Source organism: Chlamydotis macqueenii, chromosome 19 (genome assembly GCF_036417535.1).
Source record: "Chlamydotis macqueenii isolate bChlMac1 chromosome 19, bChlMac1.mat, whole genome shotgun sequence".
NCBI classification, from domain to species: domain Eukaryota; kingdom Metazoa; phylum Chordata; class Aves; order Otidiformes; family Otididae; genus Chlamydotis; species Chlamydotis macqueenii.
Genome location: NC_141574.1, coordinates 9,635,116 through 9,648,467, shown reverse-complemented (window position 1 = coordinate 9,648,467; position 13,352 = coordinate 9,635,116). Strand labels below are relative to the sequence as shown.

Here is a 13,352-nt window from a genome sequence, read left to right as displayed (position 1 = left end):
TGCTGCACGGATGCTGCTTGTTTTTATGAACAGTTTTGTTACGTGTGAGACTGAGGATACAAAAATAAAGCATCTACCGTCTCCGAAGGCACTGTGAGAATTAATCAGCCCTCATCCCACTGTATGAGACCAGGTTAATTGATGCGCGGAAAGGCAAGCTGCGGATGCATCCTGAACTGTCCTTGATCCAGGAGAGTCTGGGGGCTGGTCTGGCCCTGGCAGCTCCTCTGGGTGTTCCTGGAGCCCCTGGTCCTGAGACAAGCTTATTTAGGATTCCTGTGACACTTTCAACTCAGCAATGACTGTGGGGTTTATCTGAGCTAGAAATATCTAGTTGGGTGAAAATGCCTGTACAGCGCTGGAAGTTGGCCTGAGCAGGATCCCTGGCAGAGCAGAAGGGGTCCTGAGGGACGGGGAGGGAGTGGCAATTTGAGATGTTCTGGGCAGGCTTTTATAGCTGAAGTCCACTCATCCCACCACCAATGCAGGCAGCGCTAGACGTGTCCGAGCTGGGGGACGGCCACGTGGGTCAGGGCGCTGTTACCTCTGCACGCACAGGGCGGTGTTATCATCTCTCCATGAGGTGTACAGCTTTATAGCTAATGAGAGCTTACGAGCCAGATCCAGACAGAAGATCCAAGCCTTGGGAAGGTGCCTTGTCCTCGGTGTTTCTGACCTGAGCTCTAGCTGCTGTTTTGTGGGTGCTTGTGCAGCCCTGCTGCTGGGAGCAGCCAGCCGAAGGAGCACAGCTGAGCCCTTAGAGTTAATTCAACCGCAACGTGTTTGACTTCTGCAGGCCTGAGGTGCCTAAGTCTTCCCTATTTATAGAGCGTCTGGTGTGCAGAATTGGGCAGACTGGCGTTCGGCATCAGCCAGGTGATGGGTATGAGCTGTGGCACCGGAGCTTTCATGCTCCATCCCCTGGGAGCTGGTCGATGGGGACAGTCACTGCATCCAGCTGGGCATCGCAGAGACAAGGACTGTGCAGTGGCCTTGAGGTGGAAAGTCTCCTTGGTGGCTTCATGTCTCTGCATGTCCCAGGGCTTCTGATGGCCCTACTGCACCACAATCTGTGCGTTGTCTGTCACTGTTCTCTCCCTGCCAGCTCAGGGCTGAGTTTGCTTCTCGCTCTGTGCTGGAGCTCTCAGCGATGCTCTGAGCTGCTTGTCTCCAGGAAACTTTAATTTCTAGAGATGCCAAGTAAGAGGCAGATATACTGTGGAGCTCTCTGGGGAAGTCGAATTCTCATGATTTCCCAGTGTTTTGCCAAGTTTCAGGGCCGGGGTTTTCCCCCAGGCCCTTTGTGGGCACTGTGCATTGACTCAGTCCTTTTGTTCCCATTTGGGGCTGCGCAGTAGCTCTGTGGGGACGTGGGCAGCAGATCAACCAAGTATCTAGCGCACTTTCATCTGATTCTATTGCTGTTGAGGAGCTAATGACAGCCTTTCCAAACCAGGAAACGTAGCCAGAAGGCAATGGACTCCCTGGGAAGTCCCCTGGGGTCCTGCAGGTTGTCTAGACGGCTCTGGTGAGTGTTGTGCTGGACGGCGTGGGCAAGCGCAGCCTCAGGGCCTCGCACTTTGGCTCAACATTAAAAGCAACCTTCTCCTGACCAGCTGTGGCCCTCAGCCAAGCCTGCACTGGCTGGCCAGTTGTTAATCCATGTGGTCTCTTTGCTCTCATCCTTCGCCTCACTGCAGCTTTTACTGGTCCCGTGCTCTGCAGTAGGGGAATGGGGCAATGAGGAGGCGATGAGAGTTGGAATGAGAATGTGTATTCTGCATCCCATCCTGCCTTTCCCTGCGAGAGGCATAGCATCTCTGGGAGCTGATCCCACTGCTTGCCCTCAGGGCTGTCTCTAGGGCTTGAATTGGGCGAAGCAGGTAGCTCTTGATGCCCTGCACCTGGCATGCTCTTCCTTGTCACTGTGCCAGTGACTGCTTGGAGTTGAGCACAGTCAGCAGGAGGGTTTGTGGATTTGCGGCTGTTTGAGCCCTTGTTCTCCCTTTCTGGAACCAGCGCAGTTTCAGCTGAGAGCAAGGAAGCAACAGGCAGGAAGGGCTGGCAAGGAGGTGTTGTGAGTCACCCTTGCTGGGCGTGATGCTCTGTCATCCTAAAACATGTAGTGGTGGCTGGAAATGGGCTGCGGACGCTTCCCAGAACTGGGGAAGGTGAGGAGCTTGATCAACCCAAGGAGTCATTGGTATTCAAGCACAAATACAGTCTGGGTGGAGAATGAATTGACAGCAGCCCTCAGAAGAAGGACTTGGTGGTGCTGGTGGACAAGAAGCTCAGCATGAGACAGCAACGTGCACCTGCAGCCCAGAAGGCCAACCGCATCCTGGGTTGCATCCCCAGCAGCATGGCCAGCAGGTCGAGGGAGGGGATTCTCCCCCTCTGCTCTGCTCTGGTGAGACCCCACCTGCATCAGAAGGACGTGGAGCTGTTGGAGCAAGTCCAACTTAAAGATGATGAGAGGGCTGGAGCACCTCTGCTGTGAGGACAGGCTGAGAGAGCTGGGGCTGTTCAGCCTGGAGAAGAGAAGGTGTTCAAGATAGCTTATCTCCAGCCCTGTCTCCTGGGACTTGGGATCTTTGTTGTAATCATGTCATAGGATTATGGGCTCACAGAGTGTTTTGGGTTCAAAGGGACCTTTAAAGACCATCCAGTCCAACCCCCCTGCAAGGAGCAGGGACATCTCCAACCAGACCAGGTCACTCAGAGCCCCGTCCAACCTGGTCTTGAACACTTGCACGTATGGAGCATCCACACCTTCTCTGGGCAACCTGTGCCAGTGTCTTCAGTCCTTTTCTGGCCATGTCTCCTGGAAGGACCCTGACCCTACACTGTAGCTTTGTCTCCAGCCCCATCTCCTGTTGCTCCTTGCAGGACTCTTTTGAGCTACCCTAGACCTGATTTCACAGCCTGTATTGTCTGACCTTGCTGCTGGGCACCATTCTCAGTGCCCTGCTCATGGACGTGGGATGGGTGCTGGCTTGGTGAGGGCCCTGCATGTGCTAGGGCCACCCAGGCTCCTGGCTCAGCTCCCCCAGCCCCAGAGGACCCCCACTCCTGCTCAGCGAAGGGGCAAGTCCCTTTTCTTCCTCTTTATAAGCTTTATTGTACTTCTTAAAGATGTTCTTAAGGTCTGCTCTGTTCATTATTTGGTCTCCCTGCAGTTCGCAGCTGGATTTGCAGATGTACTCTGTTTGCAGAAAAGCGATGAGCTGTGGGTTGGGGTCCCCACTGAGCCACTCAGCCAAGGCTCTCCCTCCAGCCTCCAGTACCATGGCAGGGCAGCAGGCTCATTTGAGGCTCCTCGTGTCTACTGAAGGCAGCTTGCTTGTCTCCCAGGAGTTACAGCAGCAGAAACTGCTGCTGGGAGAGCCCAAGGTCAGCGACGCTGCCCTGCTGCTCTCCCTGCACCGTTGGGGCTACGGCTCTCAGCGTCTCCTTGCTCTCCCTGTTGAGTGTGCGGTCTCAGGGAGGGCTGGGTGCTCCGGTTCCAACACAGCACCACAGCTTGCCGTGACCCGCACTGGTGGCCCAGGAGCCGTCCCATTACCTTGAAAGCTCGATGTCCGGACACAGCAGGACCGAGCTCATCCCATTTTGCTCTCTTCCTGCATATCCCGGGCTGCCTGTCCCATGCTCCTGCCAGACAGCCCTGGGCGTGCTGGGAACAGTGCCGGCTGTCGCAGGGTCTGTGCCCTGGATCCCTGCTGCGAGAGCCGGCTGCACGGGGCTCGCAGTGTCACTGGGCCATTCTCATCAGTTCTTTACATAAAAACCCCATTCGCTTTTTAGTTTATGAGTTTAGTTTATTAGTCACATAAATAATAGAGGAATTCCTTCCTGGCCATGGTCAGTTAACTGGCAAAGAAAGTATTTCATTTCAAGAAAACCAATGAAAGAAATATTTTGTTTTAAGGGATTTCCATTTTTCCCTCCTGGCCACTGTTTTTTCTCTTGTTCTTTTTTTTTTTATTTTCTATTTCTCTTTCAACTCTAAGTGTTTTTCAAACACCCTGGCAAATGTCTCCTTCTCTTGTGCCACCTGTCAGTCAGAGCTCCATGTTGCCTTCAGAAGCCCCAGGAGTTCCAATCTGCAGCGCTCAGCTCCCACTCTCTCCTGCCATGTCCCGTCTGCTGCTTGCTGTGGGTGACTGATTGCAGGCGCTGAGGGAGCCGCTGCACGGGATCCAGCCCTGCTTGACGCAGCTTGGGGTGACACAGGCTTCAGACGTCACCTGTCAGGCCCCTTTGCAGCCCTGTCCCCTGTGCTCGGGGCACTGTCACAGCTCTCTAGCTTGTCCCACTCCTTGGAGGCCTTGGGGAGAGCTGCTCCCCTCGGCTGTCGGCCCTCCAGCCCACTCCTTCCTTGCCTGTGTTCCCAGGAGAAACAACTCTGATGCTGGCAGCAAGAAGCCATGCAACACTCTCGCTGCTGGGCAAGGAGGTGCAGGCACTCGACAGAGGAGGGGAATGATGCCAGCTTCCCACTAGACATCTCAGAGTGTGCCCTCCAGCCTCCTCAGCTCCAGGTGCCAGAGGGTGTTTGGAAGGGACCCCAGCACATTTCTGCACTCTGCCACCCTTCCTGGTCTTGGTGCTCTGTTTATCACATAGCCCAGAAAAGCATCCAGAAAGCTTTGCTACCTGCTTTTGATGAGCTGGCTGCATCTTCCTGTCCCGGCTGTGGATGTAAACCCTGTTGGGCTGGTGGGAAATTGGAGCTAATGAGCATTAGCAGATAATGAAGCCTTTGTACTGGAGGCTCCTGCTCGTCAGAGGTGTGTGGTTGAGTTTTTTCTCTCTCCCTTCGTGCAGCCTCCTGGTGCCAGGAGACAGCAATCAACCTGCACGTGGTGCTGGTAACGCTGCCCAGAGCCTGCAGGCTCCCACGTCTTCCTGGCTGCCATCACCACCAATATCTGCTGATACAGCATCATTTTCCTGAGGTGAAGCCAAAAATGTGCTTTCCCATCATGAACACTCAGAGCACCCATGAGTGTGGGGCCCCAGCAAGGAGCCAGGCACAGGAGCTACGGGTGGTCTTCTCGTTTCTGCATCTCAGGGCAAGAGAATCATTGTCTCAGAGTGGTTTGGGTTGGAAGGGACCTGCAAAGCCCACCCAGTCCAACCCCCCTGCAAGGAGCAGGGACATCTCCCACCAGACCAGGTCACTCAGAGCCCCGTCCAACCTGGCCTTGAACGTTTCCAGGGATGGGGCATCCACCACCTCTCTGGGCAACCTGGGCCAGTGCCTCACCCCTCTCAGTGTAAAACATTTCTTCCCCATGTCCAACCTGACCCCAGCCTCGTTCAGTTTAAAGCCGTTGTCTTGTGGTGAGGACCCCAGCACTGGAGGCAGAGCTCCAGGGGGGTCTGAGGAGAGCAGAGCAGAGGGGGAGCATCCCCTCCGTCGACCATTTGTGGCAGCAATGGTAGTGGGAAGACAGTTGGACTAGATGATCTTATAGGTCCCATCCAACCATGTGATTCTATGAAATCTATGACCTGCTGGCCACGCTGCTGGTGATGCAGCCCAGGAGACGCTTGGCTTTCTGGGCTGCAAGCGCATGTTGCCGGCTGATGTCCCATCTGTCACCCACCAGTCCTCTCTGCAGGGTTCTCTCCATCCAGCCGTCCATCCATCCCTCCCGCAGTCTGTGCTGGTACTGGGGGTTGCCTTGACCCCTGTGCAGGACCTTGCCGAGAGAGACGTGCAATGACATGTGGAGGTGGCCTTGTTGGAGGAGCCCCCCCAGACAGGGTGGCAGCATGCACCGTGCCTGTGGGGTGGTGGCCAGGCATGCCTGGGCGGGCAGTGTCCCCTGCGGTGCTCCCGGGGGCACTGACACACTGGTGGTGAAGGTCTGGACTGGGTTCAAGCTTTCGGGCACCTCCCTGGTCTGAGCCCCTGGTGTGGCACTGCTGGAAGCAGGGAGCACTGTCCTGCAGGCTGTCCCTGTGCTCTGCTGCAGCTCCTCCATTCCCCCTTCAGAGGTGCCCTGGACTCAGAGCCTGTGGGCAGCGTGTCACGAGGCAGCACTGTCCCAGACCCCAGCCCTTCCCTGCATGACCTTCTGCTGGTTTTGGGTTCGTTGGGCTTGGTAATGTCACTTCGTTAGCTGCTCCTGCCTGTCTGCCCCCGTTCGCTCCTGATCACACCAGTGGGATATCTCCTGCCCTCTCTGCAGGTGTGACCTGCTCCCGCTCCCACAGCCCAGCAAAAGCCTGCCCAGTGTCATTGTCTCTGTTTAGCCCTGTCATTTCACCAGTCCTACCCGGCTGTTGGCCTGAAGAACACGCTGCGATTAATGGCGGAGGATCAGTGTAACCCACAGAGTGATTAGTATCTCTCTCCTCTATAGCGGTGTGGAATAGTGTGTCCACGAGGAGGCAAAGGCAGCCGTGCACAGTGGGTGGGTTGCTCCCAAAGGAGCTGTGGGGCTGAAGGTAGCTGAGAAGCAGGGCTGTGTCACGGGGGAAGGACAGAGCCTGGTTTCTGTTATGCAGCTGCAGGGCTGAAACTCAGGCAGCCCAGCGACTGCAGCAGTGCCTGCCAGGCCAGTGAGCCTTGCTGAGCCCATTGTCCTCATCATCTTGAACTGGGATGAGGTTGTCCAAGAGCATCCCTGCTCTTGGCTTGCTGCTCTCCATCCCTCCTCCTTCATCACCCCCAAACTGGGTGCTGGTGGCTGCCAGTCCTTTGACACCACTCCCTGCCCCACAGGAATGGGCAGATCGACAAGGAGCGCCAGATGGGCTTTCCTGGGTGAGCTGGGCCAGGCTGGCAGCTTGACCCCCTTAAAAAGAGAGGTCACAGGACTGGCACAGAAGCCCTTGGGGCATGAAGTTTTGCTCTGCTCAACTCTCGGGAGGTGCCGTGGAGCTAGCAGAGCCCTACGGTAGGGCTGTGGGACCTGTGGATGGGACAGGAGGATGATGGCTGACCTGTGTTGTGTCACTTGCAGCTGGCAGGACCACCACCAGCGAGGAGCTGGAGGACATGCTGGAGAGCGGCAACCCAGCCATCTTTTCCTCCGGGGTAAGCTAATGCTGAGGCAGCCCTCTAGTCCCAGGGGACTGGCTGGCGGACGTGCTGCCACAGTGGCCCCAGTACCGGAGTGATGAGCACAGCCCATGCAGGAGGTGGGACCTGGGTGCTCGGCTCTGGCCTGGGGATGCTGCCTGAGCAGGGGCTGTGTCCTAGCTGGAAGGTGGGATGGAGGTTTGCTGCAAACTGCCTGGCCGGGGTGGCTGGAGGGGCTCTGGGGCTCCTGCTTTTCCCTCACTTGGTGCCTCTAATCCCAGCATCTGAGGGGCTGAGCATGGTGCTCAGTGGCTGTTTCTTCTTGCAGATCATTATGGATTCAAACATCACCAAGCAGGCACTGAATGAGATCGAGACACGGCACAGTGAGATCATCAAACTGGAGAACAGCATCCGAGAGCTGCATGACATGTTCATGGACATGGCCATGCTAGTGGAGAGCCAGGTAGGGAGCTGCTGCAGCCCAGTGGCTGGCTCACCTGGGGAGGCTGGAGAGCAACGGGGCTGCCAGTGGTCCCCTGCCTGGGTGGGTGCTTCTGAGGCCGTCGTGGCTCCCACTGGGGCTGAGCTGGGCTCCTCGGGGCTGCAGCCACCTGCCCTGTGCCCCAGAGCTGGGGGCTGCTGCATGCCTGGGGCAGGAGGATCAGTGACAGGCTCTGGAGAAGGGCAGCGGTGGCTGTCACGCAGGTGGAGATTTCTCCATCTCCCCTGGAGCACTGAGCCCAGACAAGTGAGCTCAGGGTGCCGCCAGCCTCGGTGGTCCTGCTGGGCTGCCCCTAGCTGTGCCGTCAGCCTGCGGCGCCTCACCCTTCAGCCGGGCACATGCTCCGGTGTTTCTGCTCACCCCCACTTCTTGCCCGCCATGCTGCCACGGCCCGAGGAGACATCAGTGGCAGGTAAAAAGCCCCGCTGAGCCCCCACCGGTGCTGCATGCTCTGCTCTGCATGGCTACGCCCTGCATGCCTGTGTTTCTCACGTGGCGCTAGGGCCTGCTTGTGGCAGGCGGGCGAGGCTGACTGTGGCACAGTGATGTTGGTGCTCAGTCCTGTCTGCCTTGGGGGACCAACGTGGGGGATTCACAGTTTCCTGCCCAGCTCTAAGGCTGCCCCCTGCGTTGTGCGGTGGGAGGCACCGGGCTGCTGGCACCAGGGTGCTGGGCTGGCAGCTGTGCTGGCCACTGCCTGCTCTGCCCAGGCATGGCGTGGCTGCGAAGGAGAAGCAGCTTTAGGCAAGGCAGGGAACAGCAGGGACTCTGGTGGGGGTCAGTGCTTGGGGGCAGGGGGGTAACACCAGAGCACCCCTGGGTTTGCAAGGCTCATCCTCCCCGTGCTCTGCAGCATCATGCTGAGGAATAAGCATTGCAGAGCTGCTGGCCACGACCACCTGGCTCTGCAGCCCCGATTCCCTCCGTGCCATTCAGGAGGGCACTGGGCTTCAAGCCACCCACCCCTGCCAACACCCACGGTCACGTGAACTGTCGGACTCTGTCTCCAGCTGCTGCAGGACCCTGCTGCTTCCCTGTGCAGTCAGGGTGGGGCCAAAGGCGGTGGGCAGGCTGGGAAAGCTCACCCCAGTCCGTGTCCCCACATCTGCAGGACTCCAAACCCCCAGCCCACCCCTGCAGCAGGGGCACAGTGGGGCAGAAGGCCCTGCAGTCCGGTCTCCCCAGCCTCAGTCCGGGGTCTTCCACTGTTGGCAGGGCGCTTGTGCAGATCAGAGCAGTCATCCCTGCATGTGTGTGGTTTTCTGAGCATCTCACGTGGTGCTGCTGCTACGCTCCTTGCTCCCCCACTGTGCCTCTGGTTTCAGCAGTGTGCAGCGCGATGTCAGTGTAGATCCTGTGGGGGCTTTGATGTCCCCTGAGATATCAGACAGGGCGGTTACCAGGCCAGGACTGGGTTGAGGAAACCCCCTTGACCCTAATCCTTGCTCACCTCCCTGCTGACGTCCCAGCCCTCTGGGACAGAGCCCGTGGTCTGGAGCTCCTACCGCAGGGCACACACTGCCTGCAGGCCACTGACAGTCCCTCTCTGTCCCTGCAGGGCTGCTGGGCAGGGTGACAGCCACACGGTGCTGGGGAGCAGCAGAGCAGGAAGGAGCTCACATCTGCATGCGCGGGGGCTCTGTCCCTGCTCTGCAGGGCGAGATGATTGACCGCATCGAGTACAACGTGGAGCACTCAGTGGACTACGTGGAGCGGGCTGTGTCCGACACCAAAAAAGCGGTGAAGTACCAGAGCAAAGCCAGACGGGTGAGTCATAGCACTGGCTGGGGCCCGTCGTCCCCTGCCTACACTGCTCACACCTCCGTCCTGGGGGCAGGCCCCTGCCCCACTGCCTGCACAGGGGAGTGGGCAGCATGGTGCAGCCTCACAGGTGCCTGGGCGCTGCTTTACCCCACACCGCTGAGTGCAGCGTGGGTCCCGCTGCTGGCACCAGCTGAGGCAGAGCTCCCCAACTCAGGCTGCATGAGCACTGACAATGAGCTGTGGGGCTTGAGGGGAGGAAAAGGAAGAGGGTGGACCCCGTGGGCCAGGCCTGCTGTGAGAGCTACATCCCTTGCCAAAAAAAAAGTAGAGAAAAGGCATGGTCCAGCTCTGACCCTGAACGTGGTGCCCACTGCCTGTCCCAGTCCCCATACCTGGTTCTGTATCAGCTCGGCAGCTCAAGGACCCAGAGGCCACCAGCTCAGTTCTGCCAGCCCAGGGCTGAAGTGAGGCGGGGCTGGGGTGCCCATCTCTGCCCCAGGGCTGCTGAAGCCCCTCTGGCTTCCACAGTGCTGCTCAGAGCCCACCATGGGCAAACAGGAACAGGGCTGATTGCAGCCCCCAGTTCATGGGGCCAGCCTGCCCACAATACTCACAGTCCCCTCCCCCATCTCTCCCTGCTGGTGCTGGGACATCTGAGCAGAAGAAGATCATGATCATAATCTGCTGCGTGATCCTGGGTATCGTCATTGCCTCTACCTTTGGCGGCATTTTCGGCTAGACTCACTCCACGGGACTGTTTGTGTGCAACGGATGGAGCCGCGCGTGCCACGGGGCCACAGCCGCGCCAGAGCGAACCACGCAGCCCCGGAGCCTCCCAGCAGCATTTCAGTTTCTAATGCATGGTTGTTTGTGATGCTGTGTGTGCGGTGCAGTGCGTCTGTGTGGAGGGAGTGTCGGCCCCGGGGCACAGGCAGGGTGCAGGGGACGGTGATGGGTGCAAGGGGGACCCTGGGGGGGGAACCCAAGCTCTCATCACTGCTCCAGCCTGGGTGGCTGGCTGAGATCAGGTGGGGACAGAGGTGCCCTTGGGTGCTGCTGCTCTTCCTGTGCTGGGCAGTCTGTGTTAGTGACAGCCGAGGATGAGGAGGGACTGATGAAGGGCGTTAGGGGTCCTTGGGAGCACAGTGCCCAGTCAACCTCCTCCAGCTTCCCCATCATCTCCAGCCAGAGCTCTCGTCTGTCAGCTGCATCTGTGCTTGCAAACACCGTTCCTTGGGCTGCTTCTCTCATGGGGCCCTTCCCCAGGCGTGCGCTCTGCCAAGCCCTGTCTCCCCTGCCCCACCCCAGCCGGTGGACCTGCCTGGCTCCGTCCCTGCTGCTCTGCCGATGGCAGGGCTCCCCCATGCCTAGGCGAGCCCTCACCCTGCTGTGGGTGCCAGGGGCTGGACGTGCAGCTGCTGACGGTGGGTGCCTGACAGAGCAGTGTGGGATGAGGAGCTGCTGCTTCGGGACATCACAGTTGCTTGGGGATGGGGACAGGCCGGAGGACCTGTGGTGCACCCTGATGCTGGGCTAGCAGGGCAGGAGGGCACAGGTACTTTAAGGCCAGCATGTTTCAATGGCTGCTCGCCCTGCACCAAAACCTCGTTCTGTTGTCAGCGCTGGCAAACAGCAGCCATGGCTCCCGGCTGCCCCCAGACTCAGGCTCTGTCCCTCAGGTTTGCGGCTGGCTCTGCTGCCCGCAGCCCCCGGCAGTGCTTGTGTGGGAGCAGGGGCTGCTTCCAGCCTCACTTCTCCACGTAGGCACCCATGGCCAGAGGTTGGAGGCAGCCAGGCCTTCTCGTTGTTACACCCACCCCCCTGCAAGCTAGAAGCAGCAGCCTTCCTCCTCCTCTATCCTACCAGCTCCTGAGCAGGGCAACACCTGACTGCACCTTTCATCTCTTTGCCACCTCTTGGCACTCGCCTGCCCCTGCCACCTCCTCCTGACACAGCATCCTTCTGCCTGCTCATCCCCTGGACATCCAGTGAAGCACCCGGCACCCTCCGCCGTGCCCACCACATGGATGCAGCCACTGTGGGGTGGCCTGAGCCTGCTGGCAGCACGGAGCAGCCCTGTGCTGCCACTGTCTGTTTTCCTCAGGCTGGGGACAGGGCTCTCATTCCTTTGGAGACTCCTGGGCTCCAGCTGGCCAGTGCACATGCCAAAGCGGAGTCCAGAGCAGGGCAGGCACCTGGGGCCAAGCTGACAGCCACGCACTGGGACAGGGGCTGGACATGAGCCCAGATGCTGGTAGCAGAAGGGCACTTGATGGCAGTGAGTACTCCAGCTGCAGGCAGTGTGTCACCTCCCTGCTGCGACCTCGCACTCCTCCACTCCTGCCTGGTGCTGTGGCACAGGCAGTGGCCCTGCATGCGGTGCCCATAGGTGCGGGTGGAAGGCAGCAGGCCATAGCAAAGACACAGCCCTGCCTTCCCCAGGCGCAGCCCTGCCCAGCAGCAACCCAGACACAGCCCTTTCCCCACGACTCTTACCCGAGGTCCCACAATACAGCCCCCGGTTGCATTCAGACACCATTCAGAAGTGTGTCCAGCCCAGTCCCCTGTCCTGCCCAGTCCAAGCCCCCAGCAGGTGCGGTCATGGGAACATCCAAGACCAGAGCCTCCTTCTCTCACAGCCCCACAAGAACTGATGTGAGGTACAGCACTGCAGCCTGCATACACAAAAGGGCTTGGAGCCTCAGGACGCCTGCAAGCAGGGGCAGGCTGGCTCTGGAGCTCTGCTCCAGGGCAGGAGTCAGGCATGGCAGGGTCCCTGCTCCGCAGGGATGTGTGGCTGCAGGAAAGGGAGCTGGAAGTGATGCACGAGTGCCTGCTGCTCCTGCCGCCGTGCAGCTCCCTGCCACCACAGTCTGCACTGTACTCTGCTGAGCCAGGCAAGAGTGCTAGGCCCCCTCCTCTGGGAAGCAATAACATTGCAGGCAGGGCTGCTCCTGGGCAGGCAGGCAAAAAAAAAAAGCTCTCAGGCTCTCTCGCCTGCACTGATGTCCACTGCTCACACAAGGCAACTTCCCTTTCCTTCCAAGCAGCGGCTTTTGTGGCACAAGCTCCCTGACATCAGGGCTGTGGCCCACCCCCACCAAGGCACGAGGCCAAGAAGAGCACTAGGGGCATTCTGGCACTTGCTCCTTCCTTGTGGGTACCACCACTGCCAGCAGCTCTCCCAGCAGCAGAAGCCAGACAGGGCCACAGTTGGCGATTCTGCCACTGGCACTTTGCTGGGACCCTGCAGGCAGTGGCAGTGCCGGGCTCCAACATGAGGGAGGCAGAGCAGGCTGCCACTGCTGCCCCACAGGCAGGCTCCCACTGTCCTTGCTGTGAGGGGAGGGTGTTTTGGTGCAATAATTACCCCTGCACTACGGAAAGCCCCAGTTCCTTTTTACCTACCTGTCATTGCATGTAAAGACCAAATCATCAACAGTGTGGTTGTGCTTTGGGGAGACATTTCACTTTTTCTTTCCGGCCCCCAACCTCAGACCGCTTGTCCTTTGGGTTACACCACCTCTGTTCCAAGTGCCACCTGCCCTCCCAGCGCCGGGAGCGTGTCGATGCAGTATTCCACAAGCAGTGTGGGGCACGCACAGCTTGCACTCGAACTGGGGACTGGGTTTTTTTTTTTAATTAATGTACTTGAAGGCTTTCCAAGCCCCCCGTGGAGTTGTATTGTTGCTGTACTGTGAGCTAAGTGTCCTTGTTTTCTATGTGGATCTTGACCCTGGCTTGCTCTGTCTCACTGGGCTGGATGACACTGTATGTTGCCTCTTTTCTCGTTCACCCTTTCCCTCCCTGCTAGCCTCTCTTTCTTCTCCCAAAGCTTTGGGTGCAAACAGCTTCCCATTTTGTGGAATTTTTATGTAGAATAAACATTTGTAACTGTAAAGCTCTGGCTGGCACCTCTGTGTTTCAGGGGAGGGGAGGAGGTGATGGGGAGCAAGGGCTGGGGTGTGGAGAACCCCAGCACCAGAGCGGGCCTCATGCGAAGCACCCACAGGAGCAATCGCCACAGGAATAACACTTCTGACA

The 13,352-nt window shown here is 58.6% G+C and overlaps 1 protein-coding gene across 3 annotated transcripts in view; it reads left to right on the top strand.

Annotated features, from left to right (window-relative positions):
- Nucleotides 1-13,209, top strand: part of STX1A (syntaxin 1A) — a 91,970-nt gene extending 78,761 nt beyond the window's left edge. For 2 of the 3 annotated variants that reach the window (XM_086763433.1, XM_086763434.1), the window contains exons 7-10: nt 6,981-7,054; nt 7,368-7,505; nt 9,201-9,311; nt 9,970-13,209. In XM_086763433.1, coding sequence (XP_086619559.1) covers nt 6,981-7,054; nt 7,368-7,505; nt 9,201-9,311; nt 9,970-10,047 — 401 coding nt within the window. In that variant the 3' untranslated portion in view covers nt 10,048-13,209. Of the gene's footprint in view, nt 1-6,980; nt 7,055-7,367; nt 7,506-9,102; nt 9,312-9,969 lie in introns of those variants that run through there. The other variant, XM_086763436.1, reaches the window with a different exon arrangement.
- The last annotated feature ends 143 nt before the right edge of the window (nt 13,210-13,352 follow it).